General features: G+C 41.6%; 1 protein-coding gene across 6 annotated transcripts in view; it reads left to right on the forward strand.

Annotated features, from left to right (window-relative positions):
• Positions 1-18294, forward strand: part of FBXL13 (F-box and leucine rich repeat protein 13) — a 168011-nt gene that overhangs the window by 50320 nt on the left and 99397 nt on the right. For all 6 annotated transcript variants that reach the window (XM_039517650.1, XM_039517651.1, XM_039517673.1 and 3 more), the window contains one exon: positions 1896-2031. In XM_039517650.1, the coding sequence (XP_039373584.1) occupies positions 1896-2031 (136 nt within the window). The remainder of the gene's footprint in view (positions 1-1895; positions 2032-18294) is intronic.

Genomic DNA, 18294 nt, shown 5'->3' on the forward strand with positions numbered 1-18294 from the left:
TGACCCAGCTACTGCCAGTCTATATTCAAGCCCAAGTTAATGGTATCTAGTTTGCAAATTAATTCTAGTTCAGCAGAATCTCGTTAGAATCTGTTTTTGAAGCTTTTCTGTTGCAAAATTGCCACCTTTAAGTCTGTTACTGAGTGACCAGACAGGCTGAAGTGTTCTCCTATTGGTTTTTGAATGTTATGATTCCTGATGTCAGATTTGTATTCTTTTGCGCAGAGACTGTCCGGTTTGGCCAATGTACATGGCAGAGGGGCATCTACCAATGTGATATATGCCATCATGTGCCAGCAACACCCCTCTGCCACGTACATGGTAGCTTTTATCTTTATAATGAAGCACAGGAAAATTAAGTGACTTGAGCATGATTGCTTAGGGTGAAATCCTGCTCTTAATGAAGACAATGGCAAAACTTCGTTGACTTCAGTATAAGAACTAGGCCCTCCATGAGACTCCCAATCCTGTGCTCTACCCACTAACCTACTCTCACCCTCCTTCTGAATTAAAATAATGGTGATTGCTCTTCATAATGATTGAAGTAGAGCACATATGGCATAACATGTAAAATGGATAGATTTAGTACGGTGGATGTAACATGAGTTACCCTTTTAAAGGTGACCTACAAAGGAAAGATGTGTTCGTGATCTTTCTTGTTTTTTTATGAAGAACAAGTTTAAAGAAGGCTTGAATATTCATTTTTTTATCTTAAAAAAGGAGGGATTTTTAGATGTTTTTTGTTGTTAGAAATATCTGGTCTTGACTTTCCTGTGTTTCCTAGAAGACACCTTACTCAGACTGTTTGAAACTATTTTCTCATTTTTTTTTGTTAACACTTATTTAACTCGGAGTTTTAACTCTCCAGGGAGTGGGTGGGAAGGAAGATTAAAGATCCACCCATTCCTAGTTCTTCAGCTTATCTTGGGTCCAGGCAGAGGTGAAAGTAAGCTGGTATGGTCCAGTACAGCGTACTGGCAAGAGCCAGTACACTGCCGACCGCACTGGCAAGGGGCAGCTTCCCCAGGTCGGCAATTTAAAGGGCTTGGGGCTCCTGGTAGCAGCCAGAGCCCCAGGCCCTTTAAATCGCTGCAGGGCCTCGCTGCCGTAGCCCTGGGGCTCTGGCAGTGGGGCTCTGACCATGATTTAAAGGGCCAGGGGCTCCACTGCAGTAGCGACACCTGGAGCCCTGGGCCCTTTAAATTGCCGCCAGAGCCCTGCTGCTGGAGCCTTGGGGCTCCTGGCCGCCGCTGCACCTACTGCTCCTGCCGGAGCCCCAGGCCCTTTAAATCTCGATTTAAAGGGCCTGGGGTTTTAAAGCCCCTGCTCTTCCGGTTGGGACCCCACCCCTTCGGGTTGAGGCCCCGCCCCCTGTTCAGGACTCCGGCGTACCGGTAAGTCCTTTAAGTTACTTTCACCCCTGAATCCAGGTCTCTAATCATTCAGCAAAAGAGGGAAGACAAAACTTTATATTCCTGATATATCTAAGGTTAAAAGTTAATCTTAAAAAAATCATTTACAATAATTTAGGTCTTTAGACAACATAAAGGAAAAATCAAAAATGGGAAAAGCCAATAGTTAATTTTTTCTTTGTTGGTCACTTACGTTTATGTCCTCCTTGTGGATTGGTCAGTATGCCAGCCTGGTCATAATAAAGTTTAGGCCTCAGTCCTGCAAACACTTATGCACATATTTAACCTCATGCATGTGAGTATTCTTAATAAACTGTACTAGACTACTTGTATGTAAATCTGAGAATGTGTTTCAGCATTTGCATGGTCAAAGTCTTAGATTGTACAGCAAATTTCTAACACTTAGTACTTTTAATAATTTTGTCTATTTTGTATGTATAACATTCTTTGATATCTGATATCTGAATTGTTTAATTTGTTTAGATTGATTTTTCTTCAGTAAAGCACAAGATGCAGGACAAAACACTAATAAATATTCTGAAGAAGTGGCGTCCTTATGTGGTACGTTTGAATCTTCGTGGTTGTTCTTCTCTTCACTGGCCAAGCTTTAAAAGTATTAGTAAGTATTTTAATATTTTTTAGTTCTGTCTCTTCATTTCCCTCTCACTTGCATCTTTTTCTTATATCAGATGCCTCACTCAATCACTAGTTTTTTTCTGCTTTGCAGCATATGAGCTTCCCTACAACTCCAGCCATGGCAAAGCATAATGAATATGGGATCAGTAGGCTCCTTTAAATTGTTTTTCTCCACTACTCCCAGTTTCTATGCCTTATAATAGCCTTTTAGCTTAGCAGTATTAGAGTTGTATAGAATTAGAGTTTAGAATATAAACTCTAATATTTCTAATATAGAATTAGTATTAGAGTTGTATAGAATAACTTTTATTGTGTTGGAGATACTGTGAATATAGTTTGACAAATGAGGCTGGAATGCAAACTTGTGCTTAAATGTACAAGCCAGAACCCAACTGCACTGAGGTAATTATAACAACAGTCAGATGTACACAATACTGTGATGATGTATTCTCATTTAAAGTTGAAGTCACAATATTCAATGTCTGGGAAATCTTGATTTCCAGCATCAAAGGGTTAAAAATGGAGGCGGAGAACACACTAATGAAGACTTGTCCAGTTTTTTATGTTTAGGACACTGTAAGAAAAATTATAACCATACACACCTGCCAATAATGCAAAATAAAACAGTAACTTCCTTAGTGCCTGTTTAAATATTTCTTGCTATGGTGCTCTGTGGTGCCACAGTGCAGGGCAACTGCACCTGCATTCCCCCTCATGGCCCACCAACATACTTAAACTTAATTCAGTAAAGTCTTCCAAGGATAAGCAGGAAACTGCCATGTCTGTTATATATGGAAACCCACAAAAGACCATGAAAACAACGTTTTGAGGCTAAGGTGGGCTTCAGCAGAACAAAAACTAACTGAACGGATTTTAAAAAATTGAATCTGGCCATGTATAATATTCCTAACTGCGAAAGTGCAAAAATCATGAGTGATCCTCAAAAATCATGATGATAAAAATATAACATTTAGTTTCTTGGTCTTTCTTTTGATTTTTGAATTCCCCCTGCCGGCCTATGTCTGTATGACACTTAGTTGCCATCTTTCAAATTTATAGTGAGTAAGGTAATTTTGGCCTCTGTTGCAGGAGCTTCTATTGGGGGATCAAAATAAAATAGAGCACACAGTCCTCACCCAGACTGAGGAGCTTCAGTTAGAGAATTGGAAATTGAATGTGCTTTTGTTTATTGTGAAGAGCTAGAAATCAGGACTGTGTAGTAAATTAAGCTGTTGTCCATAGCACCTTGGTCTCACTTGTTGAGGAATTTGGAAGGTGTGTAGTCAATTAAGGAGGGGATTACAGAAAGAGAAAGGATGATCTTCTGTTTAAGGAAGTTGAATGCCAGCCTGGAAAATGGATTCTATTTCTTCCTCTACATCAGAATTCCTGTGTGTTGCTGGGCAAGTTGCTTAAACCAATATTTTTAGTGCTGGCCACTAATTGCATGTTCTTTTGATTTGCGGAAGTGCTGAGCACTCACAACTGCAATGGAAGTCTACTGGAGCTACTCTTTAAAGTGCTAGGTACTCTGAAAAATGAGGTCCTAGGTGACTTGAGTTGGACACCCAACAAAATTAGTGGACATTTTTGACAATTTGGGCTTTAATCAGCTCTACATCTGTAAAACAGGGATAAAAATGCTACCTATACTCACAGGGGTATTGTGAACATTAATAAATTTATGTTTGTGAAGTATTTGGATACTATGGTGACAGCACCATAGAAATGCCCAGAAGGAAATTATTAGTTCTGTATTCAGTGTAGGGTTTGGATGGCGTATGGTCTAAGGTCACAGTGAGTATTGAATAAATATCCATGCACTGTGGAAAAATGAGTATGTGATCTTGTAATTAAAGATTGTATTGTGATTAAGGCTGTGGGTTTGTCACGGAGGTCACGGATTCCATGACTTTCTGGGACCTCCGTGACTTCTGCAGTGGCCAGTGCGGTTGTCTGCCTGAGCAGTTCAGGGAGCCCCTGGGCCAGCCACACCGGACACTGCTGAGGCAGTCTTGGGCCACCCCGCCCACCTCCCTCAGCAGCAGTAGGAGTTTGGGTGTGGGAGGGGGCTCAGAGCTGGGGTTTGGGGCTCAGAGCTGGGGTTTGGGGCACAGGATGGGGTAAGGGCTCTGGGTGGCTCTTACCTCGGGGGGCTCCCTGGAAGCAGCAACATCCCCCTCCCTCAGTTCTGGAGGCGTGTCTAGGCAGCTCTGCGCGCTGCCTCAGACTGCAGGCACCACCTCCGCGGCTCCCATTGGCTGCGGTACCCGGCCAATGGGAGCTGCGGAGCCAGCGCTTGAGGCAGAGGCAGCACGCAGAGCTGGAGCCAGGTAGGGAGCCTGCCATCCCTGCCAACCCGCACCCCGTGCACCAGCGGGGGTCCCAACCTGTGCACCACCATCTCCCCCCCATACCAGCGGGGGTCCCATGCCGCATGCCACTGTCCATCCTCCCCCCCCAGCACCCACAGTGCCCCCTGGGCCGCCCCCCATGCCTGAGTACCTGTGGCACCCCGGGCCACCCCTTTCTCCCCCCAAGATTTAATCAGGGGTATATGGTACAAGTCATGGACAGGTCATGGTTCGTGAGTTTTTGTTTACTGCCCATAACCTGTCCATGACTCTTACTAAAAATACCCATGCATACAACGTAGGCTTACTCATGGTGGAAATGGACAGGCACCCTTAAGTTTTGCATTTCCTAACTTTTGAGTACTTGACTTGGCAATCTTAATGTTCTTTTCATATCCTTTATTTATTTATTGGATCTCTGTATACAGTGCCTGGCACAAACAATGAGTAACCAATTGCTGACTGGGACATTACTGCAATATAAATTACCTGTCCGATGATCAGATGGTATCTTAGAGCCCATCAGTAACTGAAGTCAGAGTCACAGCTATATGTCCAGGTATTGTTGCTATGATTAAGGGACTGTGAAATGCTATAGAGCCCAAACCAACTTGGCTCAACTTGGGAGGAACCTTTGAGACTCTCAAGCCTTTTGGGTCATTTTATATTTATAGTTTTTATATCTGAAAGCAGGGCCGGCTCCAGACCCCAGCGCGCCAAGCGTGTGCTTGGGGCGGCATTTTGCCGGGAGGGCGGCAGGCGGCTCCGGCGGACCTTCCGCAGTCATGCCTGTGGGAGGTCCACCAGAGCCACGGGACCAGTGGACCTCCCGCAGGCATGACTGCGGAGGGTCTGCTGGTCCCACGGCTTGGGTGGACCTCCCGCAGGCATGCCAGCGGATGCTCCACCGGAGCCGCAGGACCAGCGGACCCTCCGCAGGCACGTCTGCAAGAGGTCCCCCGGAGCTGCGGAACCGGCGACCGGCAGCGCGCGCCCTGCGGCATGCTGCCGTGCTTGGGGCGGCCAAATTCCTAGAGCCGCCCCCGTCTGAAAGGAAATAAAGGATACTGTATGGCCTCAATAAAAAAAAAGTGAATGAGGGTGCTGCCTGAGATATAATAATGAAACTTAGTATTGACAATGAAGATTACTTTGTCTTTAGAAGCTCATAGAGTATAAGTGCTTGGGGGTGTCCTAAAGCCTCTGGGAGTAGACTGATGTAAGTAACTCCTGAACTTAGTAGTCAGCACTTGCATTAGGAACATTAGCTGAATCTTTCCTTTTACATCAATGTCCTTAAAAGAACAACAAAATCTTAAATAATATATCTTTTTCTTGTACATACAGCAGCTCATGTTACAACCCATCAATAATTAATCCAATCACTCCGCATTGCTAATCAAATCACTCTGTGTAAATCCAGTGTTGTTTTGACATGCGGTTGCTCTCACGCATGCTAGGCTATTTCGAGTGAAGTAATCACTAGCACTTTTGTCTGTAAAACTTTTGTCGATAAGGGGTGTGAAAAAACCCACCCCCCTGACCAACCTAAGTTACACTGACAGAAATGCTGGTGTCCTTACAGTGGTGCATCTGCAGTGGTAGAACTGTACCACTGTAAGATGTCTAGTGTAGACATTCTCTAACTCCAGTGTACTAACTTAAGCAACTGTTACAGTGAAGACAAGCCCTCAGAGAAGCACTTGTAGCATGACCCTGAGAGAAAGCTACAAGACAGAGAACTTTTTGGGTAGAGTAGTGGCTGGAAAAAGAGTAAGAATATTGAGCAAGGTAACTGTACCGTGTTGTTTGATTCCAGCCATGTTCAAGGAAACAGGTCTTTATCTACATTCTTTGTAAATAAACAGGATTGTGTCCACAAAATACTTGTCTGTTTCATTAACTTCTCCTTCTAGTGGAAACAACCCACAAGACCCTGACTAATGGCTAACCGCTTGGGTGAAAGGGGGAACAATTGTAATTGCCTGATATTTAATAATATATCTTATTTTGTATATCAAATATGATCTCTGTTTACAAAAAATAATACAATTTGAGTGAACATTTTCAGTAAATTGTCTCCAACCTGTTCATGCTGGGAATCTAGATCCTGTCTCTTCATCCATATTTGTGGAAGGCCTCATTAGTAGCTTAATATTGTGGTTCCATTGTGCTCGGGGCAGGATGTGAGGAGCTTGTAAGTAGGAGCCACACCCATTCATGTCACTGAATTTAGTTCTGTGGGGGCTGCTGTGCAGTGCAATTTGGGGGACAAGCATGGATTGCGGTTTAGCTGGACATTTCCCCTGCAGAGCAAGTAAAAGGAGCTAGGTGCAGTCATTGGTGCTATATAGAATTTTAGTTTTTAAATAGTTCCAAAGTTTTAGTTCACAAACTTGACACAATCTCCTGCAACTGTAGGTATAATGAAGCTAGGGATTCCACTAGAGTTTTGCTACTTGGGATCTAGTCTCCCCTTAAAAACTAGATGATAACTCGAAGGTTGGTTTCTGTTTATGAGCCCAAAATACAATTATTACCAAGTTAATACTTATAAGCCTCAAGTAATTATGCTACAGTATTTGATGTATGTATATAACTAATGCTGCAGTATCTTATGTACAGTGCTGGGGAAGAGCCCATGGTCGTGGTACATGTAGGTAATAATGGCATAGGGCTTGGAGGCCAAATTTAGGCTGTTAAGTAAGAGATTAAAATCCAGGTCCTCCGTGGCATCCTATGAAATGTTTCCAGTTCCACATGCAGGGTCAGTCAGGCAGAACTGCGGGGTCTCAATGCATGGATGAGACAATGGTATTGGGAGGAGGAATTTAGGCTTATTAGAAACTGGGGAATCTTTTGGGAAAGGAAGAGCCTATACAGGAAGGACAGGCTCCACCTAAACCAAAATGGAATCAGATTGCTGGCATGTAAAATTAAAAAGGTTGTAGAAAAGTTTTTAAACTAGGGGCTGGGGGAAGAGCATGTGGAAGAGCATGCAGTTTGGGCGGAAACATCCCATAGGAATGAATTTGCTGAAGGGGGAACTCTATATATTAGTAAAGAAGATAGGATAGAAGTTGATAATGTACAGGTAGGAACTGAAGAGAAACAGCTGAACAAAAAACAGTCCCATTCAGTTACATCACAACTAAATACTGACTCATTTTATAAGTGTTTTCATACAAGTGCTGTAAGTCTAAACACTAAGATGAGTGAACTTGTGTGCCTGATATTAAATGAGGATATTGATATAATAGGTATCACTGAAACTTGGAATGATGATAATCAATGGACATAGTACTACAAAATATATAGGAATGACAGAGTAGGTTGCGTTCATGGGTGTGTGGCATTTTAAAGAAAGTATATAGTCAAATACAGTAAAAATCTTAAATGAATCAAATTGTACCATAGAATCTCTGGGGATAGAAATTCCATGCTTGAATAATTAGAATATAGTAGTAGGAATATACTGCTGACCACCTGACCAGGATGGCGATGGTGATTGTGAAATGCTCAGGGAGATTAAAGAGGCTAAAAACCAAAAAACCCAATATCAATGTGGAATTTCAGCCAGCCCCGTATTGACTGGGTATATGTCACCTTAGGAAGGGATGCAGAGTTAAAATTTCTAAATACCATTAAAGACTGCTTCTTGGAGCAGCTAGTCCTGGAACCCACAAGGGGAGGGGCAGTTGCTGATTTAGTTCTAAGTGGATCACAGGATGTGGTCCAAGAGGGGAATATAGCTGAACTGCTCAGTAATAACAACCATCATGTAATTAAATTTAACATCCTAGAGGGGTGGAAATACCAAAGAAACCCTCTACAGTAGCATTTAACTTCAAAAAGGAGAACAAAATTGAGGAAGCTAGTTAAACAGAAATTAAAAGGAACAGTCGCAAGAGTGGAATGCTTGCAAGCTGCATGGAAACTATTTAAAAACACCATAATAAAGGCTCAAACTAAATGTATACCCCAAATAAAAAAAGAGGATTAAAAAAGTGCCATTATGTCTAAATAACAGAGTAAAAGAGACAGAGGTAAAAAGGCATCCTTTAAAAATTGGAAGTCAGATCCTAGTGAGGAAAATAGAAAGAAGCATAAACTCTGGCTAGTCAAGTGTAAAAGTATAATTAGGAATGCCAAAAAAGAATTTGAAGAGCAAATAGCAAAAGGCACAAAAACTAACAGCAATTCTTTTTAAATACATCAGAAGCAGGAAGACTGCCAAGAAATCAGTGGTTCCACTGAGTGATCAAGGTGCTAAAGGAGCACTCAAGGAAGAAAAATCTGTTGCAGAGAAGCTCAGTAAATTCTACAGAGGATATGAGGGGGATTCGTACATCTGAGCCATTCTTTTTAGGTGACAGATCTAAGGAACTGTCCCAGATTGAGGTGTCAGTAGAGGATGTTTTGGAACAAATTGAAAAATGAAACAGTAATAAGATCCCAGAACCAGATGGTATTTACCCAAGATTTCTGAAGGAACTCTAATATGAAATTGCACAGCTAACTGTGGTATGTAAACTGTTGCTTAAATCATCTTCTGTATCAGATGATTGGTGAATAGCTACTGTGATGCTGATTTTTAAAAAAAAAGTTCCAGAGGCAGTCCTGGCAGTTACAGGCCAGTAAGCCTAACTTCAGTACAAAGCAAATTGGTTGAAACTGTAGTAAAGAATAGAATTATCGGGTACATAGGATGAACATGATAGGATGGAGAGTCAGCATGGCTTTTGTAGAGGGAAACCATGCCTCACCAATAGATTAGAATTCTTCAAGTGTGTTAACAAGCATGTGGTCAATGGTGATCCAGTTGAAATAGTGTACTTGGACTTTCAGAAAGCCTTTGACAAGGTCTTATACCAAAGGCTCTTAAGCAAAGTAAGGAGTCATGGCACAAGAGGAAAGGTCCTTGCATGGATTAGTAACTGGTTAAAAGATGGAAAACAAAGGGTAGGAATAAATTGTCAGTTTTCACAATGGAGAAAAGTAAATAGCAGGGTTCCCCAAAGATATGTACTGGGACTTGTGCAGTTTTACTTATTCATAAACGATCTGGAAAAAGGGGTGAACAATGAGGTGGCAAAATTAGCAGGGTTCCTCAAAGATATGTACTGGGACCTGTGCAGTTTTACTTATTCATAAACGGTCTGGAAAAAGGGGTGAACAATGAGGTGGCAAAATTTGCAGATGATACAAAATTATCATAGAATCATAGAATATCAGGGTTGTAAGGGACCTCAGGAGGTCATATAGTCCAACCCCTTGCTAAAAGCAGGACCAATCCCCAACTAAATCATCCCACCCAGGGCTTTGTCAAGCCTGCCCTTAAAAACCTCTAAGGAAGGAGATGTCACCACCTCCCTAGATAACCCTATATAAAAAGTTAAGTCCAAAGCTGACTGCTAAGAGTTACAAAGGGATCTCACACAACCAGTTGATTAGGCAACAAAATGGCAGATGAAATTCATTGTTGATAAATGCAAAGAATTGCACATTGGAAAACTTAATCCCAACTATACGTACAAAACAATGGAGTTTTAATTTAGCTGTCACCACTCAAGAAAGATCTTGGAGTCATCATGGATAGTTCTCTGAAAACATCTGCTCAGTGTACAGCAGCAGGCAAAAAAGCTAACAATGTTAGGAACCATTTGGAAAGGGATATATAATAAGACAGAAAATATCATAATGCCACCATATAAATCCGTATAGTATGCCCATACCTTGAATACTGCATGTAGTTCTAGTCACCCCATTTAAAAAAAAATACCATATATTATAATTGGAAAAGGTGCAGAGAAGGGCATCAAAAATGATTAGGGATATGGAACAGCTTTCATACAAGGAGAGATTAACAATACTGGGACTGTTCAGTTTAGAAAAGATATGACTAAAGCTGCGCTGCCGTGAAGATAAGGGCAGCCCCACAGATTTGGGCCACTATAGACTCTGGTTGCTAGACCTCATGGGCCCCAAGATGAGGAGCCACTGTCACCGAAAAGGGGTGATCCCCACTTTCCTCCTCCTGATGGCCTGATACCCCATGACATCATCTGAAAGGGAATGTCAGAATAATAGGTGATCATGTAATTAAAAAACACACAAGGGGGCTGAATTAAGGTTGCATTGGCAACCTGAATTCTGGCATTTCCTAACTTTTGTGTGTAATTTTTAGGTTTTTAAAAAAAAGCAAACTGAAAAAACAGAAATTCCTGTATGTGACATCATATTGACACCTACATGAGTCAACTGCAGGGTTGGAACCTTTAGATCAGGGGTAGTCAATTATTTTTTGTCAAGGTCCAAATTTCTTGGTAAAGGTATAGTCAAGGTCCAGACTGCAGAGAAATATTTTTCACTTCTCAGTAACAATAATGATAATAATTAGAGCTGCCAAGAGATTAAAAAAATTAATTGTGATTAATCGCACTGTTAAACAATGATAGAATACCATTCATTTAAATATTTTTGGATGTTTTCTACACTTTCAAATATATTGATTTCAGTTACAACACAGAATACAAAGTGTGCAGTGCTCACTTTATTTTTGATTACAAGTATTTTCACTGTAAAAGAGCAAAAAAATAGTATTTTTCACAATGCTCCTAATACAAGTACTGTAGTGCAATCTCTTTATCATGAAAATTGAACTTACACATGTAGAATTATGTACTAAAAAACCTGTATTCAAAAATAAAACCATGTAAAATTTTAGAGCCTGCAAGTTCTCCCAGTCCTACTTCTTGTTCAGCCAATTGCTCAGACAAACCAGTTGGTTTACATTTGCAGGAGATAATATTGTCGGATTCTTGTTTACAATGTCACCTGAAAGTGAGAGCAGGCGTTCTCATGGCATTGTTGTAGCCAGTGTCACAAGATATTTATGTGCCAGATGCGCTAAAGATTCATATGTCCCTTCATGTTTCAATCACCATTCCAGGGGACATGCGTCCATGCTGATGACAGGTTCTGCTCGATAACAATCCAAAGCAGTGCAGACCGACGCATGTTCATTTTCATTATCTGAGTCAGATGCCACCAGCAGAAGGTTGATTTTCTTTTTTGGTGGTTCAGGTCCTGTAGTTTCTGCATCCGAGTATTGCTCTTTTAAAACTTCTGAAAGCATGCTCCACACCTCGTCCCTCTCAAATTTTGGAAGGCATTTCAAATTCTTAAACCTTGGTTCAAGTGCTGTAGCTATTTTTAGAAATCTCACATTGGTACCTTCTTTATGTTTTGTGAAAGTGTTCTTAAAATGAACATGTTGTGGGTAATCATCCAAGACTGCTTTAACATGAAATATATGGCAGAATGTGGCTAAAACAGAGCAGGGGACATACAATTCTCTCCCAAGGAGTTCAATCACAAATATAATTAACACTTTTTTTTTTAATGAGCTTCATCAGCATGGAAGCATGTCCTCTGGAATGGTAGCCGAAACATGAAGGAGCATACGAATGTTTAGCATATCTGGCACGTAAATACGTAAATGCCAGCTACAAAAGTGCCATGCAAATCTATGTTCTCACTCTCTGGTGACATTGTAAAAAAGAAGAGGGCAGCATTATCTCCTGTAAATATAAAAAAAATTGTTTGTCTTAGTGATTGGCTGAACAAGAAGTAGGACTGAGTGGACTTGCAGGCGCTAAAGTTTTACATTATTTTGCTTTTGAGTGCAGTTATGTAACAAAAAAAGAATCTACATTTGTAAGTTGCACTTTCACGACAAGGAGATTGCACTACAGTACTTGTATGAGGTGAACTGAAAAATACTATTTCTTTTGTTTATCGTTTTTACAGTGCAAACACTTGTAAACAAAAATAATATACACTTTGATTTCAATTACAACACTGATTACAATATATATGAAAATGTAGAAAAAAAATCCAAAATACTTAATACATTTCAATTGGTATTCCATTGTTTAACAGTGCGATTAAAACTGTGCCAACTTTCAAATCTCTGCTCTAAAGTATGAGGGTGTTAGAGCTTCTTAAAGACTAGGTTGCCAGAATTGTTTAATATAGGCAAACCACGTTTTCCTCTTGCTTTGTTCTCGGAATCAGCGGAACCATTTTGACTTAAATTTTAAAAATAAATAAATAATCAGACTGAAACAGACACCTGGCATGGAAAATTTCAGCCTAAATGGTTAGTTTGTCAAAGTTATAAGCAAGTGAAAACAGGGTCTGATAATGGAAAGCGTGGGGAACCTTCATAATAAATAGTGACAATTGGGGGTGGGGGCTATGTAAGATACGCAACTTCAGCTACGAGAATAGCGTAGCTGAAGTCGACGTATCTTAGTTTGACTTACGTCCTGTCCTCACGGCGCGGGATCGATGGCTGTGGCTCCCCCGTCAACTCTGCTTCTGCCTCTCGCCCTGGTGGAATTCTGGAGTTGACAGGGAGCGCATTCGGGATCGATTTATCGCGTCTAGACGAGATGCGATAAATTGATCCCCGATAGATCGATCGCAACCTGCCGATCCCGCGGGTAGTGTGGCCGTACCCCTACAGTTAATCATAGCACAGTAGTATCTTCTATATTTTGAGGGTCTTTATCTGTGCATAGCTTTTAATATAAATTTCTCTAATTTTGGTACAGTTTTAAAATGTGTGGTCTCAGCAAAGGTACACCTTGAATATGAGGGCAGAGGGATAGGAGTGCTCTGTCCTGGGCACCACGGCAGCTGCTCTAGCCCTTCTGAGTCCTGCTCTCACCTCTTCCCCTCCACTTGCACACAGTTACTGCCCCCCCCTTTGGCAGAGATGTGCCCCGCCCCTGCCTACTCTGTAAAGACTATTTTTCACTAATGTATAGTATTGATTACCTAGAACTAGATCAATGCAACTAGTAAGTTAAAATGCACTTTTGCTTATCTTAAACCTGCACATCAAAGACACTAAATTTTATTCTATATGACTGAACATTATATCTACAAACTATATATCTTTCTATAATTGCTGAAATTCTGTATCTTCAGCAGGCTCAAAATCAAAGATTATAACCATTTTTAACTGTTCACTCTCATTTGTTAAAAGTGATTCATGGTAGTACTGTCTGTGTGATTGTCTGCAAAGAATCTAAAAGAAGTGTATATTTGAAACAGCTTGTTCTAATTATTATGGATATTCAGTGATCCACTTTAAGAGTGAAAGACATTTCAATCAGTGTTTTTTGCTATTCAAATTAGTATCAACAATTTATTCTGTTACAAATCCACTGATATTGGGCCTGCAGCCTGCTTGTGCATGTCTTTTGAACTGTTATGGAAGCTTGATTGAAGCAGAGAGTAAGATATGATGCTTTTAAAATTGCTGCAGACCTATTTTCCATCCTGCTGTTTTCAGATTGCTGAAGATCGTATCAGAGTGCCACTCCTCAGAGGTTTTTCTTGCTAACAAACTAAATTGAGTTGTCTGTTCAAGTATAGTCTAAAGCAGTGGTTTTCAAACTTTTTTTTTGGCGACCTAGTTGAAGAAAATTGTTGATGCCCGTGACCCAACAAAACTGGGGCAGACGGGTTTGGAGTGTGGGAGGGGCTCAGGGCTGGGGCAGAGGGTTGGGATGTGGGGGTGAGGGCTCTGGGGTGGGGCCGGGGATTTGGGTTTGGGGTGCAGGAGGGGGCTCTGGGTTTGGGGGGGCTCAGGGCTGGGACAGGGGATTGGGACATGGGGTTAGGGTGTGGGCTTACCTCGGGTGGCTCCTGGTCAGTGGCACAGCGGAGGTGCTGAGGCAGGCTTCCTGCCTGTCCTGGCACTGTGGACCGTGCTAAGCCCCGGAAGCAGCCAGCAGCAGGTATGGCTCCTAAGCAGAGGCACACAAGGGGCTCCATGTGGCTCTCGTCTGCAGGCACCACCCCCCAAGCTCCCATTGGCCAGTTCCCAGCAATAATCAGTTTGCAGTTTGATTATTTGCTGATCAGAGCCACCGTGTCCCAGTGCCTTACATTCCACGACCCAGTACTGGGTTGTGACCCTCAGTTTGAAAACCACTGGTCTAAAGATGTCATGAGCTTTCCACTCTAACTGCCATGAACCACAGTTCTGATCTCATTCTAGATGAATCCAAGATTACATAGCTTTTTGGCAACCTTTTTTTTTATTGTTAATGATAGAACAGCACTGACCTTGGCTGGTTTTTAGGGCTGGTTGGCTGGCTAAACAAGTTTTGTATTTGCTACCCTGAATGAATCAGTTGCAAAATGTTGGGGTTTTAATTGTTTTTATGCATTCATGTATTACTACTTTGGTGGGTAAGGTATGTGCATGATATGTATATTGTAGCAGTTTGTTTTGTTTCTGCAGTTATAATACTCTTCCAAAACTGACAAACTCAAACTGACTTTGTGCCAAAAGGAAAATAAGCATATTGGAAGGATAAAATACAACTCATTGTTTGTGGTATTACTCCACCCACCCAGTGATCTGTAACAGGGGAGAGATCCTGGGGAACTATTTGACCTCCAAATGTGCCTGGGAGTTGCATTCAGAGCTTGCTACTATTAGTAGTCACAGCACAGGAACTGAAGATTTGGCAAGGAATGCTCTGCTGATTCCCAAGGTCAATGCATTCTAGAAGGCATCTACATTTTGTGATAGTTTTGTTTTTAATAAGAATTACAGTTTTTAGGGACCCCCAAACACTACACTCATTAAGAGAAAGAGAAAAGCTCCCAGATACAGCTGTTTATTGGAGTTGGAGGAGAAAGGAATGTAATAAAGAGAGAGAGGGGTTACAGGAAAAAAAGAAAATAAGGGGGCTGTAGGAGTTAGGAGGGTTGGCCCAAGATTTTCTAACATCATTTGGATTCAGAAATACTCTCAGGGGCATTTGTAATTAAATGGTACAGAAGAAGAAATTTCAAGATGCAAGTGTGATTTGTAGTTGTGGTGCTTCAATGGAGGACATGTTCTGATTTATAGCAAATGGCAGATCAGCTCTTTTAATAAATAAACCACACCCCTATAATTCTATAGTTTTTCTTTTTTTACTGATCTGCTATTTCTCCTCTTCCATTTTTGTGCATCCCTTTCTCTTTTCTATACATTTCTTTCTCTCGCTTTTTAATTCGGCTGTCCTCTTCTGTTGTTTGGTTCCATGCTGTTGTGATCCTTTTTGCTCCAGCCCCATTTCTGTTCTTACTATTGTAACTAACCTTTTTTCCCCACCACCTCCCCTTTTTGGGTCACTACAAACATTAACGTACATCAAACACTGACATGTTCTAGGTAGATTGCCAGTTTTCCCAGAGTTCTAGAATTTTGTGGGTTCACAATAACCACTTGCACACATGTCTATTATATAAAGGTTTTTTAGTGCCATTGGCCTAAGGGAAATAATGCAGTAACCCTAGGCATGAAGGATTACAGCTGACTGTAGTTAATTATACATGCTGTAATTACTAGTTTAAACCCCTTGAAGCAGTCCAAGAAAAGGTGCACAGTTAATGCTGTTCTTAGAAACTCTTCAGGCCTGGGGTGCACCTTCCAGTCCATCCCCCTTTTGAGGGCAAAGTCTTTTTCTCCCGCCTTCAGTATCAAAGATCTGGGTAGATTCCACCTCAAGTTTCCTTTCTTTCTTTTGGTACTGTTTCAGGAGTCTTTCTTGGTTATCTCCTTCAATGTAGTGGTGTCTGTTCTCACAGGCTCCTCCTGCAGGGCAATTATCAAAACATAATCCCCCTGAGCCTCCAATTTGATACCGGTATGTCCTCTTTTTACTGGGCTCTACTCCCTGTGTTAAATGCTAGGCGGTGTATTCAGCTTTGTCTCTTTAAGAAGTTCTTACTCTTGATTGTCTTCTATGATAGTTTCCAGTCTTTGGAACTCTTCTGTAGCAGCAGCATACTCTCATGCCACTATTTCTTTGAAGAGCATGAAGGGCTGGTCCACCTAACCGTTAATGCCTCTTAATCAGTTGTTTTCCAGGTATCACTGCTACTCCCAAGGGCGTTGGCCTGGTGGGACTACTTGAGTGACAGTTTGATGATTCAGTATCACTGTAACCTTTAGATTTGTCACTTGCAGCAACTCAGCCACATCTCAGCTTTAACCTCACACACTCAGCTCCTTGAGTGGTTACAGACCTTCCACACAGCCTCCCACCTGTGCTCTGCACCTGGCTGGTAAGTTGTCTCTTCTGGACCTGATCCTGGCTTTCCCCTGGCTAGTCTTTTTAAAACACCGGCTTTCTAGGTGCAATGCTGGCTTTTTGTCCATAACAGTTGACACGGAGTGGTTTATAAACTCACTTTTTCCTCCTCAGCTTTTCTTCACTAGCTGTACTGCCAAAAACAGCTGTTCTCTTATGAGTCCACTATCTGTCCTTTTCATCCCTTCTCAGTAGTTCTGCTGTTCTTGGTTGTCCTCTTCCCTACCATCCTGAGGATCTCTGTGCCAGTAAAAGCCCCAAGATTTGGAGAAGAGGGGTAGTTCAGTTGATGCTAGCTACTGTCTGCACAAGATTTTTTCTTCCTGGAGCTTTTAAATGTTCCAAGAGGTACCACCTGATAAAATAAATTTTGTTGGCCAAGTGGGAAGGTCTTCCAACCTCCCAAGCTAACCTTTAATGTTTAAGATAATTCTGGGGCTGGGGACAGTGATGAGTAATGCAATGGTAGGTTAGCTACACAACTCTTCAGAGGGTATGCAAAACTGTCTAAGTTCTTCAGTTTGGCAACATAGCAGCTGTAAGTGATTTACTTATTACAAGAATAAAGGGTGTGAAAGAATGCCTCAGATCACAGCACATTTTCTGCTAAAGGATTCTTTGGCACTCCCTCACACTCTTACCATGTCCTGAATTTCTCTCTGGTTTAATGTTTTATGTTAGAAAAAACTGTTACCAAATGCTTTGGATTACATTTTTAATGCAAAACAACATATGTGAGCTTCTGGGCAGGAGGGATGTATCCATGGCCATTAGAATGCAGTATAGAGTTTGAAAGCTACATTTTTCCCCTCCATACAGCCTTCCAGATCTCCTCCCAGGATCAGTCGCTTGCATGTATTGTCAGACATTTCAAATGCAGAGCCTGATTCTGCTTCCTACACTCCTGCATAACTGTCAGTGATGTGTGAGAGGAGGCGTGATCTGGAGTTTGAGCTGATACCTCTGAGTCTGATCTCAGATCTGCCACCAATCTGGTGTGTGGTCTTAGGCAACTCACTTAATCCTTCTTTGTCATCATTTCCCCGGAAGGGATGCTAATCCCTACCTCAAAGAGGAAGTGTTCAGACTGGTTAATATTAACTGAGGCAAACTTTAAAAAAGAAAATACTTTATAGATGCTAAATGTTATCAGTCAGTGGAAGTATTGCTAGGTCAATGAGTGTTGGATCATTCCCTTTCTTGGGAATATTGGGCAGTAAGGGTCCTTGCCCTGAGGGGTACTGACCATCTATCTGATGTTCATATATGTATGTGAACACCTCACAGCCTTTAATGTATTTATCCTCATAACATCCATGTGAGGTAGGGAAGTGCTATTATTCCCATTACAGATGGGAAACTGAGGCACAGAGAGACTAAGTGGCTTGTCCAATGTCGCAGAAGAAGTCTGTGTCAGAACAGGATATTGGACTTGGGTCTCCTAAGGCCCAGGCTAGCACCCTGATCACTGGAGTGTCCTTTCTCTCTACTCCATGTGCAATTCCCATTGATTTTGTACCCTGTTCTAGTTCAGTTTGCAATTTGATTATTTGGTATAAATATCACACACAAGAGAACTGCTGCATAAAATGTACAGAACTTTTCCTGGGAACAATTCAAGGAGCCAATAAATATAAAGAAATTGCAATATGTTCAACACAGAGGAGCTTTGGGCCCAGTCCCACATTGAGTTCCATGAAAATGCAGCGTCTGCCCATGCAG

This window comes from Mauremys reevesii, linkage group 1 (assembly GCF_016161935.1).
Source record: "Mauremys reevesii isolate NIE-2019 linkage group 1, ASM1616193v1, whole genome shotgun sequence".
Classification (NCBI taxonomy): Eukaryota; Metazoa; Chordata; order Testudines; family Geoemydidae; genus Mauremys; species Mauremys reevesii.